Source organism: Dromaius novaehollandiae, chromosome 1 (genome assembly GCF_036370855.1).
Source record: "Dromaius novaehollandiae isolate bDroNov1 chromosome 1, bDroNov1.hap1, whole genome shotgun sequence".
Lineage (NCBI taxonomy): Eukaryota > Metazoa > Chordata > Aves > Casuariiformes > Dromaiidae > Dromaius > Dromaius novaehollandiae.
Window position 1 is genome coordinate 36934478 of NC_088098.1, and position 24883 is coordinate 36959360.

Genomic DNA, 24883 nt, shown 5'->3' on the forward strand with positions numbered 1-24883 from the left:
TGTGCAGTTGTATCCTAAAATACACCTCTGTAGAACTGTGGTCTTTCATTATTTTTATTTCCTAGTGACCTGATAGACTTCTTATCAATAGTGCTCAGTTTACAAGGTAAATTATGTTTCGGATTCCTTTTGTAAAAGTGAGCCCTCCAAACTAGGCCTGGAGTGTAAAGGTCAAGATAGGTTTTCTCAAGTTTATACTCATCAGCACCACAAGGAGCTATGCAGTTGGAGCTCCGCTGGCAATGCTATTGTGCAAGACTGACAATAATCCAAATCACTCTCACTAACTTTGCTGGCTCTACAGAAAGAGGAAAGGAACTAAAACATATTGGCAAGGGCTATGCCCCCTTTGGAAGAGGTGTAAGCACCGTGTTTTCCAGCTCCTGTCTGCCTGCTGCCCACACACATGACTGTTTAAGGACAGGCTGCAGGCTGCTTGCTACGGCCTGCCTGGTGGTGCATCGATTTGGGTTTGTGCCTGCACTGGCTTGCTTTCTGTTTGCTTTTATGCTTCAAGGTTCCTTAGCCTGTGCTTGAGAGCCCTCATGAACCAGGAAGGAGCCTGTAACTGTATAGCCCCTGAGTCCTGTGGTCCTCAGAGCTACTCTCATCAGACTACACTCATCCTTAGAGAATCAGCACGGAGAGCTGACAAAGTTCAGCATACAGTGGTAGCAGACAAGAGGAGGCAAAACATACCATTTTAGTGTGCACTTTTGCTTTGACAGCAATTGCCCTCAGAGTTGCCTACAAAGTGAGCAGTAACCTCTGAATCTCAGTGGGAAATGGGAAGCTGTATCTCCCTTTGCCTCCTTTGAAAATGGCTATCTAAATGTTACCTTTGATGCTGCAAGAAAAAAAGTCAGATGGAGAGAATTTTTCGTCCTGCGTTTTTTTTTTTTTTGCCATGGATCCAAACCAACAATTTTTTGTACTGATGTGTGTATGTGACCAGATACTGCCTTTCAAGTAAAACATCCTACTCAAGCTCCACATGATGGCCTTATCCATATCTACTGCTTTCAACTGCACTAGGTTCCCATTCCTGTCCTCTCTCTCATCCAAGTGAGAATATATGAGACTGAGTAAGTCCTGAATTGTCTTCCTTTCGATGGACCTAAATGCTAGCTGCCATTTCTGTATTTCAAAATTTACATCTGGAAACAATAATAAAGCCATTTTGCCCATAAGTAACTTTATCCATACTACTTAGAGCTTAAAGAACATTTTCTTTGTATTTCTATTTAAATAACTTGACCAAGAGATCTCTCAGATGCTGGCTGATTTGCCTTGTCTTGGCTAAAGGGCACAATGTACCCTTTCAACCTCCAAATGCGATCTTTCTGTCTCTTCTGAAAAAAGTCTCTCTTTGAAGATACCGAGGCAAGCCAGTGGTGTTGGTTCATCCGTCTACTTCCAGAAGACCTATAAACTGGAACACCTACTTGATGACCATAAAGGCACAAGTTACAGGGTTGGCTACAGTGCATTTCAGCAAACCTTCTCCCATGGTATTATTACAGCAGACAAACCTGATGTGTAGAAGAAATCATTTAAAAAGAATTTATGCTTGCATAACAGCAGATACACTGAATATAAAATGAAGTTAAAAAAACAGATTTTGTAGATTATACATTGTATTTTAATGAACAGCACACATGCCTCTCCCGAGATTTTTTTAGACAGTACATGGAAGACTATTTTTTTTATTTTGTGATGGGACCAAATAAACTAAAACTCACATAGCACTGAGAGGAGGGAAATCCTATTCATATTTTAACTCACTTGTTGAAAATCCAGGCATTTGTATTAACAGCATAATACGTTCTCCAGTATATTGGAATTGTTCAAGGCAATAAAAGGACATGTGTAAGTTTAGAACCTAAGTCCATATCCCTTTTTTGGTTTCAGAAAGCAATTTCTGAGTAGTGGCCTTGATTCTTCAAGTGTATCTGTGCTGTGCAGTACTATCTAATGCCACTCAGCTATTGACTGACTTGAGCTATCTCAGCTTTGCATATGGCCTGAAAGATGTATCTGCTGTCTCAAAACCAGCAGAGGTATATCAGTATAGATACAGAGAGATAAGTAAACAGCCCTGCTCTGTGTCACAGCATATCCCTCGTGAGTCAAAATTTCCACTGACTTCAAGTAAAATGAGCAAAACAGTACAAATGGAAATATTGGTTTCTACAGCTATGGAGTTAAGATAACCATGGAAGGCAGTACATTCCTGAACCTATATTGGGCTCAATGTGCATTGACCCCTGTGCCCTTCATAACTACCATCCTAGCTCAATTAATAAAAATTTTTCTCCCAGAAAAAACAACCCCCTTCCCTTTAAGGACTGGCCAAATCTTGAAACCTCGCCTCTCAAACCCAGATATTATCCATGAGGTGTCCCAAACCCAGGCGTAAAGGAGAGAGAAGTTCCTAATGTGTGGATGCTTTCAAAGCAGGTTGTTTGTTCCACTAGTTTGCCTGCACAAAGTCTAGACTTTAAATATCTCCAAGTTTCAAGTGGTAAATACTGTCTACTAACAGTACCTTAATGAGCTGAATGCAGGTGAACTGTGCACAGCTACCTAATAAATGCTATTTATAATGGGTACTTCTGAAGTAATCACATAGATGCAGCTAAGAATACCCAGCTTTTTATATCTGCATGTATGAAACAAACGCTAAGTATGTCTGCATTCTGCTGCTTTGGCAAAGTCTCAGTGACTTCTGAAACGCTGAAGACAGGGATGGTTCACAAACCTGAAGAAATACTGTCCTGTCTCTGAGCACTACAATCATGCTCGCTTAGGTATCAAAAGGCTAAAAAAGTTACATACACACTATTATAACTAAAATTATTGTAACTAAATTACATAGTGCTACAAATTAAACCTAAGAGAAATCTGAAATCACAGACAATAAAAACTTGTTTCTTCCTGGTATTTTCTTTCTAGGTCTGTCTGTTTTTCTGATATAATACTAATACTTCAGAATCTGTGGGCATTTCAAAGGTGAGCATATATATATATATATATATATATATATATATATATGTATATATATACACACAGCAGTTATATTTTAAATGCTAGAGTAAATCTATTTTAATAGCCACTTGATTACATTTTTGTCCCAGAGTTTTATTGTTTAAAATAAACTGCAATTTTTGTCTTCTCAATTTTATTGTCTAAAGTGTCTGCTGACTGTCCTGAACAAGGGCTCAGAGCAACACCAACAGCCAGCAGAGGGAGCCCATGCTTTTATCTTGGTCTTGTCTTACCAAAATCAGTAAGAAACAAGATGAAAAGAGCCAAGTAAAAAAACAATATTAAATGTATAGCTTCTGTACATATAAACTCAAGTGGTGATAAGAGATGGTAGCCAAGTTACTTTTTAATTACAAGCATAAATATCTCTCTCTTGTGTCTGTGTGCAAAGCATTATTGGCAAAGCAATAAATAAAATCTACACCTTCCAGTAGTAATCAGTACAAATACTTGGTGCGAACACACAAACGTATGGGAATCCATTCAACTTCTTTGCAGATCAACTTGTAGATATGGCTGGAATCTTTTAATTAACCTTTGGCCTCACATGCCTTTTCCTCTGTCACTAAATTTTCAGAAGTCAAAATAATGTCTCCATCTACTGCTTTATCTTCTTTACTTCACATAATATTTTAGGCTCTAGCCTTACAAACATGTACATACGCTTAATTTGTCCACAAGAACAGTCCCAAAGAAGCTGAGCAACATAAGAGCAATACTTACATAATACAGGTTATCTGTGACTTTTCTAAATAGTTTGTCATTTTAATGTCTTTCTATAACCTAATTATTTTTCAAATAGCTCTGTCATAACTCAAGCTACTCTGTGTCTGAAAGTATTAACAAAAGACACCGTATTTCCCATGTATTACAGGTATGTTTTTTACAGAAATTCCTCTGAACAGTTGCAATTCACCTGGACAAAATTCTAAACTTGTTCTTACTTTGGCGAGGTACTGAGCTAGAGATGGAAAGAACAGCCTTGGACACTAAATGCAATCGAACTACCACAAAAGATTCTGTTATTTGGACAGACTGCAGTAAATAACAAGCTATATTTGAGAAACATCTACATACCTGATAATAAATCTGCTGGCACCTATTGACCCACAGTGATATTAAGAGTTGAAATAGCCTAGACCTTCTCAACAGATTAGCCCAAATTTCTACACCTCAAATTCAATGATAAAATGAACTTAATGTTGCATTTGATGCTGCCTCTCAGATACATACTCTCAAGAAATGCAAACCGAGCTTTCTTACTACATGGAAAAAAGTTCTCTGAAGAAATACAGTGGGAAGAACTTTGCTGACGTATTGCAGGACAACTGTAAAACTGGAGTAAATTCTCCACATTAAAGCTCTGAAGTAAAGTATTCCACAAATAAACTTTTTTGATCACCACAGTAATTCTGAACTTAGGATAAAGTTTTCAAAACAGCTTACTTAATCTAACTTTTCATATTGCTTTTAAGTCGTTCTCAGTTTGTAATTCAATTGTCCAAAGTTGAGATAGCAAAGAGTATTTTTGCCTCAGAATTAACAGTTATGTCTTGAAAATGCAAATAAACAAAAATATCCCATTCTGAAGATTTCTAGGTAAAATGAGCATTGCTAAAGAGTAGTATTTGATTCAAATTCACCTGAGGATAATGCTGTCCTGGCCTAAGAAAGTTGAATATAATGCTAATGTTAATGTATACATACATATACATATCCTTAGGCATAGTCCGATGACTTATCCTAAAACTTTGGCACTGTATGGAAGAGGCAGATTATACTCTCTGTTACAAATAAGCTGAGCTGCAAGTTTTTGAGATGACATAAAATTGGAAGAGAAATAAGAGGACAGCTGAATTCTTCATGGCAATCCACAAGCAAAAGAGCATCCTTTACAAAGTCTTCATCTCTCCAATCATTTCAATCATGTTCAGTTCCCAAGTTCAAAGAAATAGTTCCTAGAATCACCACCCAAGAGACCTGACACTTCTTTCCATAACAACATTTTCTAAAAGTCTGCATTAATCATTATTACATTTGAAAATGCATATCTGTTCTACAAATGAAGATGTGGTCCCTGCAAAGTAAAACTAGTAATGATTATGCGAGTGAAAAGGTACAAATATATTGCTTTTGACTCATGCTTTTGAAACCCATTCCAAGTGGTCAAACTTAAAGTAAATATTTTTCAAAGTAAAGCATTGCTTTCTCCTTTTTGTCATTTTCTTCCTCTCGGAATATTCCATTCTCCATCTGTTTTTACCATAGTTCACATAACTGTTTTAGAGACAAATTCAACTTCACCAAATGCTGCTTTCTATACCATTGTTCCTTCTCCTGACACATTCCAAGTGGTGTTAGACCAAAATGATTAGTATCGATTTACTTTCGACCTTCTGTTTCACCTATCTCAGGGGCTCATATATGCAAAATAAGCCAAATGCAGACCAAAAATGTACATAAACATAATACTAAGCCTGAGATTTCATATTAGCCTTTGTTTGCCAAAGTTTCCTCTTTCCTGCAAGTAACTTCCCAGGGTTCTGCTCTACTGTAACAGCAGCTCTAATCATAATCAATGCAAAGATACTTTTGCTTTGCAACCTTAACTATCCACATATATATAAAATATACATAAAATAATTAATATAGCAGGAGGCTAACTTAGGTGCTTTGAACCACCGTCTGGAGGAGTCTATTACTCTTAATCAGCTTCAGAGAGATGCCTGGGAGATTAAATTTGGGTGGTACGAACACACTCTCCTTATCTCCTACTGCCTTCATTAATTACTGAGGAAAAGTAGCCAAATCCTCAGAGGCCTGTGTTAACAGAAATAGATCCTTTGGCTTCTATGAAAATGCACTGATTTTGTATTGCTGAGAATCTCACCTTTTTAGCTACTATACCAAAACAAACCTTTCTATGGATTTACAAGAGTTTAGCTGAGATCTGAACCAGACCTATAAACTACACATTTGAACTTCTTTCAGATAGGCTTTTAAAAAAGCAAGTCCATCAGCAACCACATGTTTTGAAATACTTCAGCTCTAATGACAGCAACTTTTGGGATATTCAAACCATCCAGCGTAGGCAACTACATTAGCCATATAAGAGGGTCTAAGGTTCCCCGTGTGATCAACAAACAGAGACGGGCTTCTCCCAGCTTAGAGGCAAGGGTCAGCAAGTGTCTTCTGCAGGTACCTCTTTCTTTTCAGTGGTGACAGATGAAGCTAAATGATGTAACACCCTGCTCTGCACTTCTTCCAGAAAGATGCTACATGACATGGGTCTATGCTGACACTCCTTTTAAGGTGGGGTTTATAAACATAAAACTCTCAAATAAGCTGCTCGCCTTGAAGGCAAACACATCCCAAAATAGCCGTGCCTGCCCTAAAGTCAGCTAACTAGCCTTGCCAAGGAGTGGAAGGAAAGCAACCCAATACATGTTACAAACACATCAATGTTATACAAGGCCCTGATTCCGATGTTCAATCCCGAAGTCTATCTTTATATCTTTCAAAAGCATTTAATGTAAATACATAGGAATTCACAGACTAATAACACTATCAGTGCAGCATTTGTAGAAGAAAGGGCATAGGAACTTGGGAGTTGGGTGTTTCATAGCTTCAACTGGCTGAGTTTACTGCAGGTACCAAGGCTGCTTTCATCTCTCTCTCTTGCAAACTCTTTGTAGGCCACCTTCCCTTCTCTTCTCTTTAAAGATCTCCCTGTGATTCCCCTACTCTAAATCTCCTATCAGTTCTGTGTGTCCCCATTTTCTTTTTTCAAATACCAGGGCTCCTCCAGCCACCCACTCTCATCTTCCTATAAATATCTGCATTGTAATCACTCCTCCTTCCTTTGCTCCACACTCTCCTCTGTGAGGCTCCTTCTATGTTCAGCTCCTCAATGGTTGTAGGTATCACCTTCCTTTTGGCCCACATTCCCACTTTCCGGTCCTTCCACGTGTTTCATGCATCTTCTGTGCTTCCAGCTCTGTGCCAGTCCCCTTCCTCCACCTACAGCAGGGGCTCTGAATGATTGCCAGCCATGCAGAAGAAACAAGATTTCTTGTACATCCATGTATATGTTCTACATATCCTGTTCTACACCAGAGCACTGGCAGGCTCTGGTGGCAGCTTTGTGCATGTGTTGAGGATCACGGACCTCCAGTTTTTTTCTTCCCTCCCTTTGTGCCATTTTGCATTAGTATGGAACCGCACCAACTTAAACAGTCAACAGAGTAATGGTTTATGTATCCTGCCAGTTTACCACAGTGGTACAAAGAGAGGAAAAAAGCAGGTGAGCCACAGAAACATGGACACTTCAACATGTACTCTGATTAAGTACTGAAAAGCTTTGATGATTACTTTTTGCACTGAATGATATCCAGAGAGTTTTCAAGAACTTCTTAAAAATAAAATCCCATTGGGTATTTCCTGTTCGATTGTTCCAAAGTCCTAGTCAAGAATAGGAAAAGCACTGCTATCTGAATAATAGTATCCCAGGATGTTAGAGATGTCTAAAATTTTTTGGTTTTACCCACTATCAAAAAATTCTTGACTTCCCTCTGTCCAAAGAAAGTTGTTTTTTCCATGCTTACACCTCAGAAATCAAATACAATTCTAGGGAAGGGTTTACAGGAAAAAAGGTATTAATTACATCACATTCAAAATCTTCCAACCATTTGTCACAATTAGGTGCTTCTTTCGTAGATACACTTTTCCATTTATATGGCAGTTGATCCTAAAATGACTAAAGCAAAATCCTACTATAATCACCATAAACAAAAGAAAAAGAGGAAAAAATCCATTATTGTGACCTCCTTCAAACAGCTACAAAACAATGTAATCACTCATTATATATAGTACCATGCAAATATACTTCAAAAAACAGAGAAACCCCAGGGTGTTTGCCACACAGACACAGTGAGAAGAGGAAGGATGAAAAGAACTGGACAGAATTTCTGTATGAGCTGCTAAGTAAAGAAATGACTTTATACATGCACATGGTATGTATCAAATATTATCTTTTACCCAGATAAGAATGTGAATCAAAACAGCATGTAGAGGACCCAGAAATACATCATACATCTCCACACACACACATATTCAAAGGCTTTATGTTTAAAAAGTGTTAAGGAGAAAAAAGAGACAGTAGCCTCTGTGAACTGGAGTTAACTTCCTCATAGATGTGGAAGTCTTGGCTTTCCATTGCATTGTACTTTTACTGCATTAAGTGAACTTTTGGGATCTTCCACACAGTCCCACTGACAAGCACCCCAGCATGTAGCACTTTCTAGACTTACTACTGTGCTATAATGCAAATATTTAAATGTTTGGCTCAGGCACCTGCCATTATATAGAACAACTGGCCCTTTGGTGGGGTGAGAAGGAGGAGTCCAGAAACTGCACAATTCAAGAAACAGTCAAAATGATTCATTCATGGCAACACATCCTTCTAAAATTCACACCCTTTTTCAGTCTTTTCTGAGCAAGATTTGAACCTACCTGGCATCTGGGTCCAAACCTACTATGTGTTTTTCTGTACATGTAGAAACAAGACAAATCAGCTCATTCAGACACCTGTTGCAATGATTTACTGACAATCGGACAGCACAGCTAAGAATACAATATAAATATCTGGCTAGAGGACAGATAGAGATGATCTGGACTGCCTTGCCGCCATACTTCCCTGTATCACAGTTCTTTAGAAACAGTATCGTTGCTTTAGATAGGATTGTTTAGGGCTGCAGATAAGCTTTGAATGTGCAGTTATATACAGCTTGAGAAAAAAGGATAGATGAGCCAAAAAGCCAAAAGTTTGTCAGTTTTCAAATACTAGTTGTTCTGACAAAAGGTATTATTCCTCCCTACCTAAAGCCTCAGCATTCTGCATGTACCTTTACACATAGCTTACATAGCTTCCCCATTTATGCCTTTGGCTTCATGTGATATACAGACATGTAGGGATAAGATAAGAGAACAGTAAATGTTAGAGTTAGAAAAACATAATTTGAAGTACTGTTTAAAGTATGTAGTTCCTATGTTAGTGAAATATCCATTTAATGCTTTTGCAGCCTGGCTGTAATTCCCTAAATGATGTCACATCCACCTCAACTCAAAATAATAGGTTTTCTTGATATAACTTATTTCCACATCTTCACTCTAACACATGGTTTTTATTTCCCAAACAGAGAATTACTGTAATGATCAGCTTTCACATTCCCTCCAAACAAACATTCAGTAAATCCACATTCTGTGTATTTCCATTTCTTCCTTGTTTCCTTCCCCAGTGCCTAGCTATTAAAATAAGCCTGGGGAAATCTGACTTTTCCACTAATGTTTCATCCCTCGCTGTCAGGTATTTTCAGAGTGAAAATAACGTTAGTGTCAGAACAGCATAACTTGCTTCAAAATTATCATGATGGGGGAACTGGTCACTGTATGAATAGTAACAATAATAATAATACTGTTTTTCTATTTTGTCTTTTCCTCCCATCAACAACTTGATTGCTGAAGAACTTTCCAGGTGAACCCAAGTAAATTTCACCCACCAAATGTCTCATCTTGCTCCCAGCATCACACTAACTACAAGACTGTTCAGGGAAGACTGCAGCTAGGTGGCAGTGTGCCAAACAAAAGAATCAATTTAAAAAGACAATTTCTAAGAAAGTGTCTCTTAAATAGCATGAAAACCTAAATAAAAACATATTAATGTCACATAACCCATAAAATTACTGTGAACAGTAAGCTGTGGCCATGTGGTAAATTGTGACAGGATAATTAAGACTCCTGCATTTCTTTCTGGTTCTAGGAGTGATTCACATCCCTAACCACTCAACATTGCTGGTACCAGCATTTATTAACATAAAACAGAAATAGAGATCTTTGCCTTGGTCTTAAGAATACTGGATGGCTTAATGAAGTGTTATAAATATATGCATTATTTTAAGATCCTCACTGAAACATGCCAGATATATGATGTAAATGGATGTATACATATATGGACAGAGAAATAAAGCATCAAATACACACAGTATATAAATAAACTTCTGCTGTATATACAAAAATCCTACCTAGTGATAAACCTTAAAAGGCATACACAATCACCCAGGGCTAGCCAGAATAAAAGGACAAAACAGATGTTCTGCAAAGAAAAAAGGATCCTTCTGTACTGATCACTGGGCAGTCGCAGTACTGCTCTACAGTACCCCAGACTAAGGACTAGTGGAGCTCCATACTTACCTAATGCACTCTTTCAGTCTAGTGACTTGGACATATTCAGTGAAGAATCTGTTTCCCCAACGGGCAGAAAAAGAACTACCACTCTGCACAGGAGCTTCATTTCCTCTCCAGCCCGACAAGGCTGCACTGCCTTCTAGGTAGTTACTCATCATCCATAGATAGGAAAGGGAGAAACAAGATACACTCAGCTGTAAACTACCTTGCCTTTCCCTGCTGTGCTTTCTACTTTGGCACTGTATTGGACATGCTTTAATGCAGCAATGGCTGCTTACTTTGATAGTGTAGGATCTGTTACCATTTCTGCTTTAAACTCCATTTTGGCTGGGGCAACTGCTCATTACAGGATGCAACATAAATTTCCATTCCGAAGTGTTTTAGCCACACCTTTTTTTAATCAATTAATTCAGTTTAAACTTACAAAAAAGGAACAGTGGCAAATATTTTGGATACCTGATTTTCTCTTTAGAGTCCTGTATTTCAAAATGAGCTTTCACATAAAGTCTAAAATCTGGCATGCTGTAATTCCCAATCTGCTTAAAAGATACACCTTTAACATACAATTGATGTACGTTTTTGTCATAAGATTTGGTATGCTTTTTGAGTGCTAAAAATACTTAACCCAACATATCATTTTGTTTACCAGTATGCAGTGTCTCATGAACTTCTCTTTTATACTGATAAATCTTAGACCAGAGGGTTGTCATATCACACATCACCTTCAGAGGAAGGTGCTTGAATGTTGCATTTAACATGTCCCTAGATAGAAAGAGATACAACAGAGCGCTCTGCTGAAACCACTAAAGGTTTTCTTACTTCCTTGAGGAAAGCCAAAGCCTGCTGGAGGTTGTACCATGGATGTCACTCCCAGTGATGAGGACATTATGTTGAGATGTCAGAACCTGCAGAAAATCTTACATCCCCGATGACCTTGTGGAACAGTAACAGCACCTCCCAGAGACATTACCAGACTAACAGATGTTTTTCCTTTTCTCTTTACAGGGAACCAGAGACCTACAATAAACATGGAAAGAAAATAACTGTAAAGCCTAATTTAAACATATAAAGATAGGAATTATCAAATATTCATTCCTATCACATCCTTCTTTTAATCTTCAAGCTAGTCATCTTTTAAAAAAATGCATTAAGTAAAATTAAATAAAGGCACATTTAATATTTCAAAGAAAGTCACTATATGAACAAATGCATTCATGCAAAATAAACATGCTCAAGGGAGGATCTTTACAGTTAAACTCTCACAGCTAATTAATCTATGTCTGTCTGAACTTAACATATCTTGCGCAATGCTGATTAAATCCTCAACAGAAAATGAACAAGGCAAACAGCATACACTATGCCCTCTAGAACAAACAAAACGTGTGTGTAATGGCCTCAGGTTGTATAAATACTATTTCACTACACTTATGAAAAATATTTACTTATTTATTAACTAAAATTATTCTGGTGTCTTTTGGCAAAGCACATCAACGATTCCAATGTCATGTAGTTCAGGTAACTAAAAGAAACTATTTCGTGCTAAAACAAAGTAAAATATTCACAATTTACCAAACCATTAGCATGTACCTATTCAGCGTAGCATGCAACTTCTTGAAAAGCAAGTAATTCAGTGACAAAAGTATTGCTGCTTCATGGCGATATTAAATAGGGGTAAGCCAGAGGGTTTTGGCACAATGAGTCTCCTGGACAGGTATCATGGTACATAAAACTCTGTGTCCTGCAGAAGTTTTCTCCCCAACCATTTCTTCCTGACAATCTATGCTTTCAAGCATTGCATTTATTAGCTCAGGATAAGCTGGTGCTTGGGGAAAGTCTCCTGGCAGCCCAATGGGCCTGGATTTATAAAACATTCTAGCCTGTCTAACCAGTGAGGCAGCAGATTCCTTTTTTTATTAATGAAGCACTTGGGCTCCACTGCAAGATCCTTCTGTGACTCAGATTACATCAAATGATGGACCAGAAGTGGGAACAGGGATTATAAAGAGGGTAGTACATAGAATGATATATTTTACCAGCCTTTCTATTAGGCTCTCATTTCCAACTTAATTGTAAGTGCAGAGACAGTATAGCAGCAAATCTTAAATACTTAATTTACTAATACTCTCCAGCGCATACCCAGTCGCCTGACCAATCACTTAGTCATCAGTTTAAACAGGAATTGGGCTGAGGCCTGATTATTAAACTGGTAGCTAGAGTCAAGTCTGGGGCTTGTGGTCAGTGCGAAATTTGCTTGCACTGGGAACTGACTTAGAGGAGAAAAAAGTTTTAAAAATTGCCATCCTCACCTTTCCCTCACCAATGACTTTGGTGTCCTCAGTTACAGAAGAGCTGCACAAAGGCCTCTTTCCACATTCAGCATAACCTAGAGAAGAGGAAACCTCTGGCAAGAAGCTGGGTGAGGGACAGTAGCTAAGGAGCTTCCAGTGCTAGCTCTGCTGCAAGGTTAGTTTCCCTTCCCTTGGCAGCAGCTCCCCTTAGAAAATTGCTGCCTGTTGGCAAGCCTGTGATTTAACTGAGTGGGAGTGAGGGAAAAGAGCGGATCGCAATCTCTTAAAACTGCAAGTCGATGACTGCTCACGGCGTAGTCTGCGGCAGGGGCTGTTCATCCCGACCGTTCCTCCCGCGCGCAGACGGAACCGGCGTCACTACCTGGTTCATACCTCCGTTTCAGCCCCAAAGCGCACCCAAGCGTTTGTCCCACCGCCTCCGACCGCCTCGGGCACTTGCTCCCTCCACCCCAACGGCCACCCGGCACCGCGCACCCCCCACCCTCCCCCCCGCGCCAACCGACGCTCCGAATTCAAACCGGCGGGGGGGGGGGGGGGGGGCTGCCTGCCGCGCGACACCGCCGCACGCGCTAGCGAACCGCCCGCTCCGCCGCCTTCCAGAAGCGTCCGCCGCGCCCCCCGGCCCCGAGGGGCGCCCCACGGCGCCGCCGGCCCGGCGGGCGGGCGGGAGGCAGGGAGGGAAGGCGGGCGCGGAGGCGGGAGGCCTCCCCCCGCCTCCCCGCCCGCCGGGCCCGCGGCCGCCCCCGCCCGCCCGCTCGCTCGCACAGCGGCGCGGGCAGGGCTCGCCGCGCTGCGGCGGGCAAGGCTGGGGCGGCGTCAGCGGGCGCGCGGTGCCGGCTCCAGGGCTTTAAAGCAGCGTGTAAGCTGAGATGCTACCACAGACAGCGGCGCGGCGGCGGCGGCCGCAGCAGCAGCTCCCCGAGCCGAGCCGGGCGCCCGCCTTTCGCCCCCGCCGCGCCGCGGGGCATGCGAGCGGCCGCCCCGCGGCTCTAGGCACCCCCGGGCCCCATGGCGACGTCCCGCGCCTTCCCCTTGCTCCTCCTGCTCCTCCTCGTCTGCCCGCCGGCGCTGCGGCGGGGGGCGCGGGGCGGCGGGCAGCGCCCGCGGGACTGCCCGGCGCCGTGCCGCTGCGAGGCGGAGGGCGTGCTGCTCCGCGCCGACTGCTCCGACCTGGGGCTCACGGCGGTGCCCGCCAACCTCAGCGCCTTCACCTCCTACCTGTAAGTGGGGTCCCCGCGGGCGGGGAGGGGAAGGGAGGGGGCACCGCGGCCGTGCGCGGCGGGGCGGCCCCGCGGGAGGGCCCGGCCCGGCCCCCCGGCGGTGACAGCGCTGCCTAGAAAACACCCGACTTCAGATAAGTTTCTAATCGCTTTTTAATCAGCGGGCGGGTTGTAAGGCGTTTATGGGTGTCTCGCTATCTCGGTGCCCGGTGCGGAGCCGGGAGGATCGCCGTGTGATGTGCCGTTTAGAGGGTAATTAAACGCGATTGCAACAGCAGAACCCTGATTAGATCCGCAGCGACGTTATCTTCACCTTTGCTTCCCGGGACAGGGCTTTGAACTGCGGCTGCTGGCGATTTAATCTTTAACAGATCTCCCCTCGGGTTGAGGAAAGGCAATAAATACAGCGAGCTCCCAGGAGGCGGCCCGCGCCCCGGCTGAGGTGGCTGTGCAGGTGGCTGTGCCCCGCGCCGGGCCCCGGCCGGCGGCCGCAGCTCTGCCGCCGCATGGGGTACCGGCATCCGCGGCGGCTGCGCGGGGCCCAGGTGCGTGCAGCCTCCCCTGCATCTCGCAGCGCTGCGTTACGGCGTGCGGGGCCGGGGACGGCGAGAGGGGGCAAAACGCTCTGCAAAGAAAAGAATCTTGCTGGGGGATTTTGTTCCTTTCTTTCCTTTGGCTGTGTTTTAGCTTCTCTTGCATTTTCTGCGTTGAAAGCGTTAGTGCGAAGTCATCATTTTAATTCCCCTTTTTTAACGATTTAATACACTTCTTGGTAGTTATATGCCCCATAACTTGTTAATTTAATCCTTATCCTACATATTCACCGTATATTGTGTCAGTTTCTGAATGCGTTTGTCCATCCGTATCTTTTGACATGCTGTTGACACACTTGCTGCTATGGTTACTGTAAAGATGCTTTCAAGGGACTGTGTGTTTGTGGTACCAGAGCGGTAATACTGAACTCAATTCTCCCTTAATACCATACTTCAAAGAAAGATATAAGAAAACTTATGTTGCATCTAAGAAAGTGGATGAAACTAAACTAGAAATGGCCTTCCTAAGAGAAGAGCTTGACAATATAGACAAGGTAGAAACGCAGTGCAGCCAATAAAATGTAAGTATTAAGTACGTGTTAGGAAAGAGCTTAGGTTAGTGAAAATTGCATTGGTTTAGAAAGATGATACGCAACTGAAAAACTTTTTAAAAATACTATAGAAGTATTTTAAAGTAGAGCAGAGTTTTGGCCATACACAATACAGACACAGACTCTAAGACATACATAAAATTTGCCACTGGTTTCAGAAGTAGCAGGTGAGGATTTGGGGTGTGAGGAAAACACTCGTGATGCTTTCTGGTGCTTCAGAGTCATAACCAGAAAAATAGGTAATGAAGTTATAAACACAGTCTTAAATCGTACTTAACCTGTGTCAAGAAGTAGGTGCCCCAAATACATGGTTTCTTGGAGGAATGCTAAAACTGGAAAAACTTCTGGGGGCCAACAGTTTAACTGTTTTATGAAGAAAGAGAACATAAATGTGCATGATGATGCCAAAAACACCACTGCTATGGACTTCTGCTGCTTGAAAGCTATGTATCTCAAGCAACCTGCTCCTGCAGTAGGATGGTGGTCTGGTCCACACTTTTGTTCTTAAATCCTCTTGTCCTTCAGCAGGGGAATGTCTTTTTCCAGTGAAGAATTCTGTGCTGTTCAATAGCATACACCCTGAAGTGTAAAAATTCCCTGCAGGATAGAAGGACTTTTAAAGGACCAATGCTGTATACGTGCAGTATTCCAGTCAAGTGTGTTAAAGAGTGGTGCATATGCATAGCAGCTACATTTACCATTTTCCAAATGTATCAGGCTGTTGTCTTTGGATTGATTAATTATGGCCTAATTATGCAGAGCTGTAGCTCTCCATGCCCTCCTTCAATAAAAATCTGTCAAGTCTTATTTTCTTTAGATGGTTAAGCAATGGCAAACTTTAAAACATGCCTGTTTGCTGCAGAGGTGTTTTCCTCCTTGAGCACAATAGTGGCCAACCAGATGCTTCTTGATATAGACAATTTTCCAGATATATATATTTTTTCCGGCAGAACAGAAATGTCTTTTACCACAGTGACACTTCTTACTTGAGAACAAAGATGCCTTTTCCTGTGAAAAGTGATTTCTTGGTGTGCACTGGAAATCATGTGAAAAAATTAAGTGAAAAGTCAGTTCAAGTTTGCTTTATTTTGGGACAGATGCATACAGTTAGTAGACCATGATATATTATGGTGACTGAATTCTGTGTGTTCTATATGGTGCTCCTGCAGTAGAGCTAAATGAAATCTACAGATGGACCTGTTACATGTGTCTGCATTCCCATTTAAATTCCCAGACAGCAATTCTTCCTTCCCCATCAAAAATCTTTTTATTTATGTTTACATATATGCTGCCATGAACTATTAGCCTTTCTAAGAAAAACAGAAAAAGAGAATCCAAGAGTTTCTTTCCATTCCTTTTTCTTCATTTACTTTTAAGCTAAATAACATACTGTATATATGCAGTTCCTGTTGACATTAATGTGAATTCCATGTGCTGATGAAGGGCAGCATTGGCTCTCTGTTTCAAATTAAGACCATGTCACTTTCCTATCACTGCACGGTAGAAGGAAGAAGCCAGAATCTACAAGGCTTTTGCACATGGAACCCTCATTAATTCTCAAACCACGCCTGTGAATTAGCCACATATTGTTACCATTTATTGTGAAGTGGAAAACTGAGGCAAAGAATGGCTTGTTCAAAGTTAAAGGTAAGTTTATGACAAAGCCAGTAATTAAAGCCAGGATGCCTATCCTAACTCCATTCTTTAACCACAGGATCACCCTACTTCTCCTAAATAATTACTCATTAAAAATAGTGTAAAATCAGTCAGCTCCTATTTAAGAATATTTAGTATGACAAGTGTTAAAAAAATCTGCTTTTCATATTTTGTGTGATAACAAAATGAAAGATAGCTCTTAAAGATTTTGAGGGTCTTTGTTGCATGCTTGGATAGTGCAGAAAAGTAAATTTAATTGCAAATGCCAGTGCTGTCAAACAGCTCAAATGCTGCATTCTTTGTGAACAAGAACCTTCAGTGATTTTGGTGGTGAGGTTAGCGTGGAACTGTAAGTGGAATATTTTCATAATGTTACCACCTTAAATTGTCATATGTGTATGCATACATGTATAAATATTACAGCATATGGTAGGTTACCTTTCCCTTTATAATTTACTTAATGGGTTATTTTGGGTTATGTGCTATTTGCATTAGAAAGTTTGATTTGGAACACTTCATAAATATGCATGGTATTTGTAACATTTGGAAAAATCTGATTTATATGACTTTTATTTCTTTTTAGAAATAACTTGTTAAGAATAAATTATTTTCCAAAAATGTGATAATTGTGATTGTATTACAGTAAAATCTATGAACATGGAATACAAGGTTTTTAACACATTCTTCTTCCAATAAAGTTCTGAAATTTTGGCCCTCCGCTTCATTTGTTTCCATAATAATATATTTTATAATAATTACTCCTGTAAAACATACTCAGAGCTTTTAATGTTCTTAAGCATTAGAAAATGTTTAAGAGCAGTAAAAAGAAAAAATGGCACAATTTGGAATTTTTAATGTTTACTTTTTGAAGGTAAAAAGTACATTTTCAGAAAGTAACAACATTTCTGAAATAAAAGTTGGTTGTTTCTGTGTCAGAGGAATACCTCAAAACATTAAGATCAACTTTTTGGGGAAAATATACATTATTTTAGTCATTCGTTCCAGTCTCACAATGCAGACTCAATCTTGCCTACCTCTTCATCTAAGATACGTTGGGAGGGATTGCAGGTTTTTCAGAGAGATCAAATAGCAAGGTATCCTCTTATGTAGGAGCAAGCTTTATAAGCTTACAACTTCCAGATCCATTGATAGGGTGTAGGTGTTAGGTAGCTAGTAAAATACATGCCTTATCTTAGAAAGTACTTCTTTACATAGCTACAAACTTTGTAAATCATTTTTCTTCTTTCTACTTGAAATAAATTAAATGATTGCCATTTGGTTTCAGTGAATAATCTGAATATTGTCCCAATTAAGGATGAAGGTGAATCTGATTTAGAACTTAGTGATAAACCCCCTTTTTGAAAAGAAAACAGGGCAAATTCCTCTCTACTCTTGGCCACAGGAGGTATACAGAAGTAAAAACATATGCATAGATAAATTGGAAGTGAAAAAAACTGAAGAAGTCACAGCCTATTTAAAATGCAAATGTTTGACAGTTTTCAAAGGACTTGCCTTAAATGCAAAATATAATGTATCAACTTAAAGTTTATTTATGTTCACAAAATGATAAATCTATTTTTTAAATAGATTAAAACTGCATTTAAGAAGGGAACATCACCCTTTCCACTTGACAATACCATGCTAAAGAATAACTCTTTGCACTGCTTTTTAAAGAGACTTGTGCTGCTCAGGAGGAAAAAACACTACTTACACAAACTGCCTCTCTCCTTTGTGGCATTTGCTCTGTGGAAACGCTGCATAAATTGACAGGGAAAAGGAAGCTGTCTTTAAGCTAGCAGAATATATGGAGCTGGCAGGGTGAAGGCACCTTCAGTTTGGTTTGGTATCTGAAGTGCATAGGACAATTGACTGGGCAGAGGGAGCCTGACTCCAGCTGAGAATGCATGCACTGGGCTGACCTTCCCAGTCAGCATGCCAGTGGAGATTAGACTTTCCTCAAGTGCTCCCTTGTTAACCCAATCTTTTCTCCAATGTCATTTGTCTTTCAAATGCTTAAAATTGCTACCAACTTTGCAGTCTGTATTGCTTTCTTCTATTCTGTTTTTTGGCCAAAGATAATATTTCATCTGCATGCACTGCTTTCTTATTTTTTTTTTTTTTTTGTATTTTCCCTGACTTACTTCCTTGAAGTGTCCAACAGATCTGATTCTTTTCTCCGTGAAAATCATGGTGAATAAGGTGTGATTCCTTGGGCTCCAAGTAAACTGACTGAGGGCAGGACATGATGTGGTGTTTTTGACATACTGAAACAGCTTTAGACTTCAGCTAAAGGAATATACCCTAACCTCTTTAAAAAGAATGAGATGTGATCAAAGCGTGCCTACTCCTCAGGGATTTAGCAATTCATGTGGCAAATCCCTATACTCCATGCTCAGTCCTCTTTGTTGAGAAGGCCTGAGTAACTTTGGTGCAATTTTACTGATCAGGTGTGAGAAATTTCATGCCTGGAGAATTCTAAAAGAAATAAATGCAGTCGGGGAGAGGTAGGACCGGAATTGATGTTACCGTTACCTGTTGAAGGAATGCTACCCTCTTGCCTCTTTTGGTACAGCGAATTAAAAGAAAAACACAAAACTAAGACAAACGATGCCCAGCTTGTACTATATATGATAATAACTCATGATATCCATACTTTTATTCCCAAGAAGCATGCTTTTTTTTTTTAAAGTCTACAGGCAACAGCTTGGATTTTTTGAGTTAGAGACTTGGGAATGAGCATTAAAGCGTCAGCACCCTCACAGAAATACCATCCTGGAGTATCTTTGCAATTTAGATCAAGAAGACCCATCCACTGCTGCTCAGAGAAATGTTTACTCAAGCTGATGGAGCACAAGCCAGCTAGTGGTATAGTAGGTACAAGCAATACCTGGAACTGCATGCAGGAGTGAAATGGGATAGCAGTGCAGATCAGCAGGAATTAGTACAATATGTCTCCAGCTTCATAAGGCATTTGCTTAGGCAATGCATTCTGCATCAGCTTCCAGTTTTATTCTTTTGCTATATTTTATTATTTTTTAGCTGTGAGCATCAGGGTTTGGGGGAAGCGGCCACAACACTGTGTTCCACCCCAGAAAGGGAAAGTTGCATTTTCATGATTAGACACTGCCGCAAAAAATATTTCTTCTGAAGGCTAGTGTTATCCAACAGTGATAATTATAATAATCAGCCACTCCTAAATTAAGATTTTATTGGTAACAAATGGGCTCTTAGTTTGGGCCCAGTTGTATAATTTGGCTCTAGTCCTGCAAATACTTATCCAGATACTTAACTTTAGTGTCAGGAATGGTTCCACTGAAATCACATGTGCAAATGTTTGTAGGTTTAAGGCCTCGTGTAATTTAAAAATGATTACCCCCTTCCCCAAATATGAACTCATTTGTGTGGAATGGTTTCACCAAGATGTTCTGCCACACTATCTCATTACACAGCTTGGTGAAGCATTATGTGTATCATAAATCATTTAAAAGCCTGTATTTCAAAATATTTTGAAATCTGATATAAAACATATATATATAGTTTAATTTGAAATTAATTTTCCACAGTATTGTTACTTAATTGCAACTAAGTAGTCTTAAAGTCTTATTTGTTATTAAAAATTGACAAAACATTTTGTATAGTAATACTCCAAAAAAGGTACATGCCTTCTTTTTGTACAGGAGATATGGTATTGTGTGCGTGGAGATGTATATGTATATATATTCTTTTAATTTGCCCAAAGCCTATCAGCACAGCGTAGTACAAACAAATAAAGCTCCCACCACACAAAATCTTTTCTTTCCTTTGCAGACACTTGAATAGATGCTTCCATTTTTATTGAGAGTAGCTCTGCTTACTAATGTTGCCATTCTTAAGCACGTGCAAAAGTATTTGCTGGATTGGGACTTAATTTGTATAACAGTTGTGTATAAATTTAACCTTTTCATTCTTCATGGTTTTTTTAGTCCTTGTCTCATATAGCTTTTCCAATAAGAAATGCACAATAATTTGATGTTGCTGTTTATGAAGGTAGGGGGAGGTAAAGATGACATTTGGTGTTACTACTTCTCCATTTTCTTCCTTTTTTTTTTTTTTTTTTTTTTTTTTTTGTTAGTTCCTTTACAAAATACTTCATTCTGCTTTGCTTGAGGGGGAACATTATTGCACTGGTGTTGCACAGAAATAAAATTTCCCTAGTCCTTGTTTCTGCAGCAGTAGGCATCTTACGATGCCAGTAGTACCATGTCTTCTGGATCCTGTGATAGTATAAATGCTGGTCTAAGTGAATGAGAGAACAGATGTGAGATGATGTCAGCATTAAGGGAAGTGTAGCTGCACTGATTTGGCATTCACTGAGTTTGTAAATGAGTCTCTGTGTACCCCAAGGGGAGAAGTAGGTCATAGCTGGCAAAGGAAACGAGTAAGATAAGACAAAGCTTGCTCTCAGCCATCACAGAAAATTACCTGTTCTGAACCACCTTGATGAGTAACTTGCATTTGAGTCTTTCATCACCGATCAGTTTGGCTTAGAGGGCTGCCTCAGAAATTAAATCCTTCTGCTGTTGGTCTCACACGTGAGGTTGCGTTTATATATGTGGTAGAGGGCAGAACAGGTTGTCCATTGTCCAGAAATGAAATTGAGGGACATGAGATTCATCTGCATGTTGTCATAGAACCCAAAGCTCTTTGAATGCCCTCATTCACAGGTGTTGCTGTCTTAGACACATGAAGGAAGGAAAGGGACAAATGTTAACTGCTTCTGGGAAGGAGGAGTATGGCCAGGTAGTTATAGGCAGGATCTGGGTAGCAAGACTTTGGATTCTACTCCAGGCTATCATAATGAAGTAATTTACAGCTTTAAGCTTAAGTCACTCAGTTTTTCTGTACTCTTACTCTATAAACTTGCATGATGGTCGAGACAGCTGTCTACATCTAGGTTTGACTAATTTGGTAGTGGCTGATAAAAGCTGAAGATCAGTAGATTAAAAACACTTCACAAGGTGCTAATTATGACTATGACATGGTAAACTGTGGTGAAATCCTAAAGGATTTTCTTCTCCTCTTAAGGACGTCTGCTTTTCAGTTTTGCTTACAGCTATCTTCATGGGCTGAACTCTCTGATATGTTAAGTTCCTTTTGAAACAAGTAAAATCCACACAGGCACCTGAAAACAATATTTGACCTGCTGACAAGAAAATACAGGTTCCATATGCTTGGTGCAATACGGAAATATTGCCTGCACTCATGCTGAAGTTGCACAAAGACAAGAATTTGGAAAAGGGCCAAGAGAAGTGCACATTCAGCCCTGTGACCTGGCAAGGGTCTCAGAGAGCAAATTCCAATCCTATAGTGTCCCCACATAAAGCCTCAATATATTGACTTTCACCTGCAACAGGCACGCACAATTACAGGAAGATTAAGAGAGGAGCAAAAAGTGCATTGTGAAGACAGAAATGACATGTAGCTTGGGAATCCATCTGTACTGGTCCTACAGAGTAGTGAAATGTGGATCTCATCAGGCAGCACAACCAGTTTTTAAACCCTCAGGAGAAGTGCCACTAATGCAAATCACAGTTTACATTCACAGGTACGCAGTTTACCCTTACTGTATAGGATACAGTTATCTTGGCATGGCTATTACCAGTCACATTTGTGACTAACTGGCCACAGCAGAGATAGCATAACACCTAAGTATGGTTGTGGAGGGGTGGAGAGTATGGGTTTGCAGTACTGCCATTCGGTGTTTTTAAAAATTAAGTATGGGGCACTGTGAAAAAGTAATTCAGAGCAAAACGAGAGGTTCACATGGTGTTGTTTAGGTCTAACACTGAATAGAGGACCATGTGAAGCTCATGATCCTGAGGATAGCATATGGAAAAGCTCTGAGTACCTCAGTGTATGAAGGCTACGTGTCTTTACCTGTTGCCCATGCATATGTAGAGTAGTATGAACTGCTGAGCGCCAGGACATTATCTGTTTCTGTTCCAAGCAGAAGATGTGAAAAGAAAGGGCAGGACAAGTATTTTGAAACATGCTATCTGCCTGAAGGCCAGAGATGATGTAGAACACAGCTAAGCAAGTTCTTGAAGTCATGAAATGAACGTTTTTAAAATAAAATGCTTACTGAATTCAAAAGGTAAGGAGAAAAAGTCTTTCATCTGGGATAGAAAATGCCAGTGTGCAGGAACAGATATATGTGAAAGAATTTTGAAGGGAAAGCATTTGGGGGGTTATTTGGATGGGGCTTTTTTAGAGGGAATGGAGGAAAAAGACTCAGTGCCAGATTCATCTCTGCATGGAACTGTGTGTGTGTAATTTAATGGACTTAGGCCAAGAGAGACTTTAGGGGTTTGTTTGTGCTCTGCTTACTACTAAGGGAACTAACTTGGTTCTGTGATATTGGTACTGCTCAAATAGATTTAGTTTGAAAAATTTGAAGATTACAGAAAAGCATTAAATAATATCATTAAAATGAAGCATTTATTTCAGTTGGTTTCACAAATGTGCCAACTCTAGCATCTTCTTATATGTTATTGCTGTTCAGGGTGTTTGTCTTCCTGAAACAAATAAAAGTCAAAATTGTTTTTAGAAAAAAAGGCTTTAAACATACAGCCAAGTGATCATTATTGTGTTGTTTATGTCAGGATGTAGACTGTGCCAGCAGACTTTTGTTATATAGCGGAGTTGCGGTCAACTGTACAGACTTCCCAGCAGTCTGAGGAAGGTGGGATTTTCTTTTGTTTTTTGAAGTGGGGGGTTTTTGATAGTATTCAGTGAAAATTGCAACAGATTTTTGTGGAGGATGCTTACACAGCACTGATACATTCATTCCATTTTTTATAGACAGAGAGAGCCATCCCACCAAATAGAGTTATCAAAATCACATTTCTTCACTTATTAAGGCCTTGGCTGTTCTGCCTTCAGTGTCTGTCTCTAGTCAATCTGTGAAGAATCCTGTAAACCTGAAGCCAGATGTGGTCTGTTTTCTACACTTATGATCAGTCATGAATATAACATCTTACAGTTATGTAGCACTGTGTTCCTGCCTGTCTGACTACAGGGGACTGCTATAAGAGCATCAGATTTCACAAGGAATTTGCAATATCCAGAATCACTGGATGATGCTATTTACAGTGTTGTATCTCTGTGTCAGAAGTATATAGGGAAATGCTGCAAGCTTTCAACATGCTGCTAGCTTAATCTATTCTGATAAGGGTTTATGAAAAATGATTATAAACCAGTTCAGTTCCCAGTGAACCTAAGACTGAAACTCCTTTTGATTGTATGGATTGAGCTCCTGGTATGTCACAGTTCATTTTATTGCAGAGGTTTCTGTTGGGTTGTAGTGAGTCTAATCTAAGGGAAATTATTCACTCTTTATCCAAATATCACCATCTGTGGAGTACACAAACAGATTTGTTTTTCATATTTGGTGAATGAATAATTGCCTAAGTACATGAAGATAGTAATTGTAAATGATATCCAGCAGTGGTTTTGGTTATCTCAGCATAGAGAGTTTGTGCATTAAAAGTGTTCACAGCTCTTACAAGGCAGCATTAAGGTGGCTGTTCGAAAAACATACACTGATCAAGATTAGACCAAATGACAACAAGCACTCTATGTATCACAATGTAACAATATGAATTTGGTAAATGACTGACTGTCTTAGCCACAGGAGAATGACAACAGAAAGACATAAAGAGACAACACTCTTTCCCAGCAAAGCATTGTGTCTCTGTTCTTTCAGCCGGTAATATCACTACCAACATTAAAGACACATGAAATACATTTCTAGCTATAGCATAGTGAAACAAAATCACACATGGAATAAACCCTCTATCACTTCTCTTGCTGTAATGTGATGATGTTTATCAGAAGGGATTCCAGCAGCTAAAATATTTGGTAAACTTACATTTATCACCAAGTTTAGATGTTAATCTGAGTGTTCCTCTGTGCCAGCAAGTCAATCACACTGAAATGCCTTGGACCAGTCCTGTCCAGTGTGACTCTTTAGAAGAAGGCTGTCTGAAATAGCAGCTAGTATATTTGTACACTGTTTAACTCTCTGAGCATCTCCTTGCTTATTGGACAAACAAAAGTCTTCAAACAGTGTAACAGGCAAACTTGCAAATCAGTCCACTTGGGGCAGTTAGAACAGGCGTGTTGCTACTGCAGTGACCTTGCCTGCGCTTTGGGAACACATGCTTTAAGTCTATGTAAGCTCACCTGAAAGAAACACCCCAGGGCTACACCAGGTAGAGAGGATG

General features: G+C 40.1%; 1 protein-coding gene and 1 long non-coding RNA gene across 2 annotated transcripts in view; one reads left to right on the forward strand and one right to left on the reverse strand.

The window, feature by feature from the left end:
- Window positions 1-1381: 1381 nt before the first annotated feature.
- Window positions 1382-13271, reverse strand: LOC112983354 (uncharacterized). Its single transcript, XR_003259212.2, has 2 exons — window positions 12597-13271; window positions 1382-11307 (listed from the first exon to the last, which is right to left on the reverse strand). It is a non-coding gene; the product is annotated as an uncharacterized LOC112983354 (long non-coding RNA).
- A 93-nt stretch (window positions 13272-13364) lies between these two features.
- Window positions 13365-24883, forward strand: part of LGR5 (leucine rich repeat containing G protein-coupled receptor 5) — a 102433-nt gene continuing 90914 nt past the window's right edge. Inside the window, exon 1 of the mRNA XM_026100352.2 lies at window positions 13365-13819. Within this exon, the coding sequence (XP_025956137.2) occupies window positions 13608-13819 (212 nt within the window). The 5' untranslated portion in view covers window positions 13365-13607. The remainder of the gene's footprint in view (window positions 13820-24883) is intronic.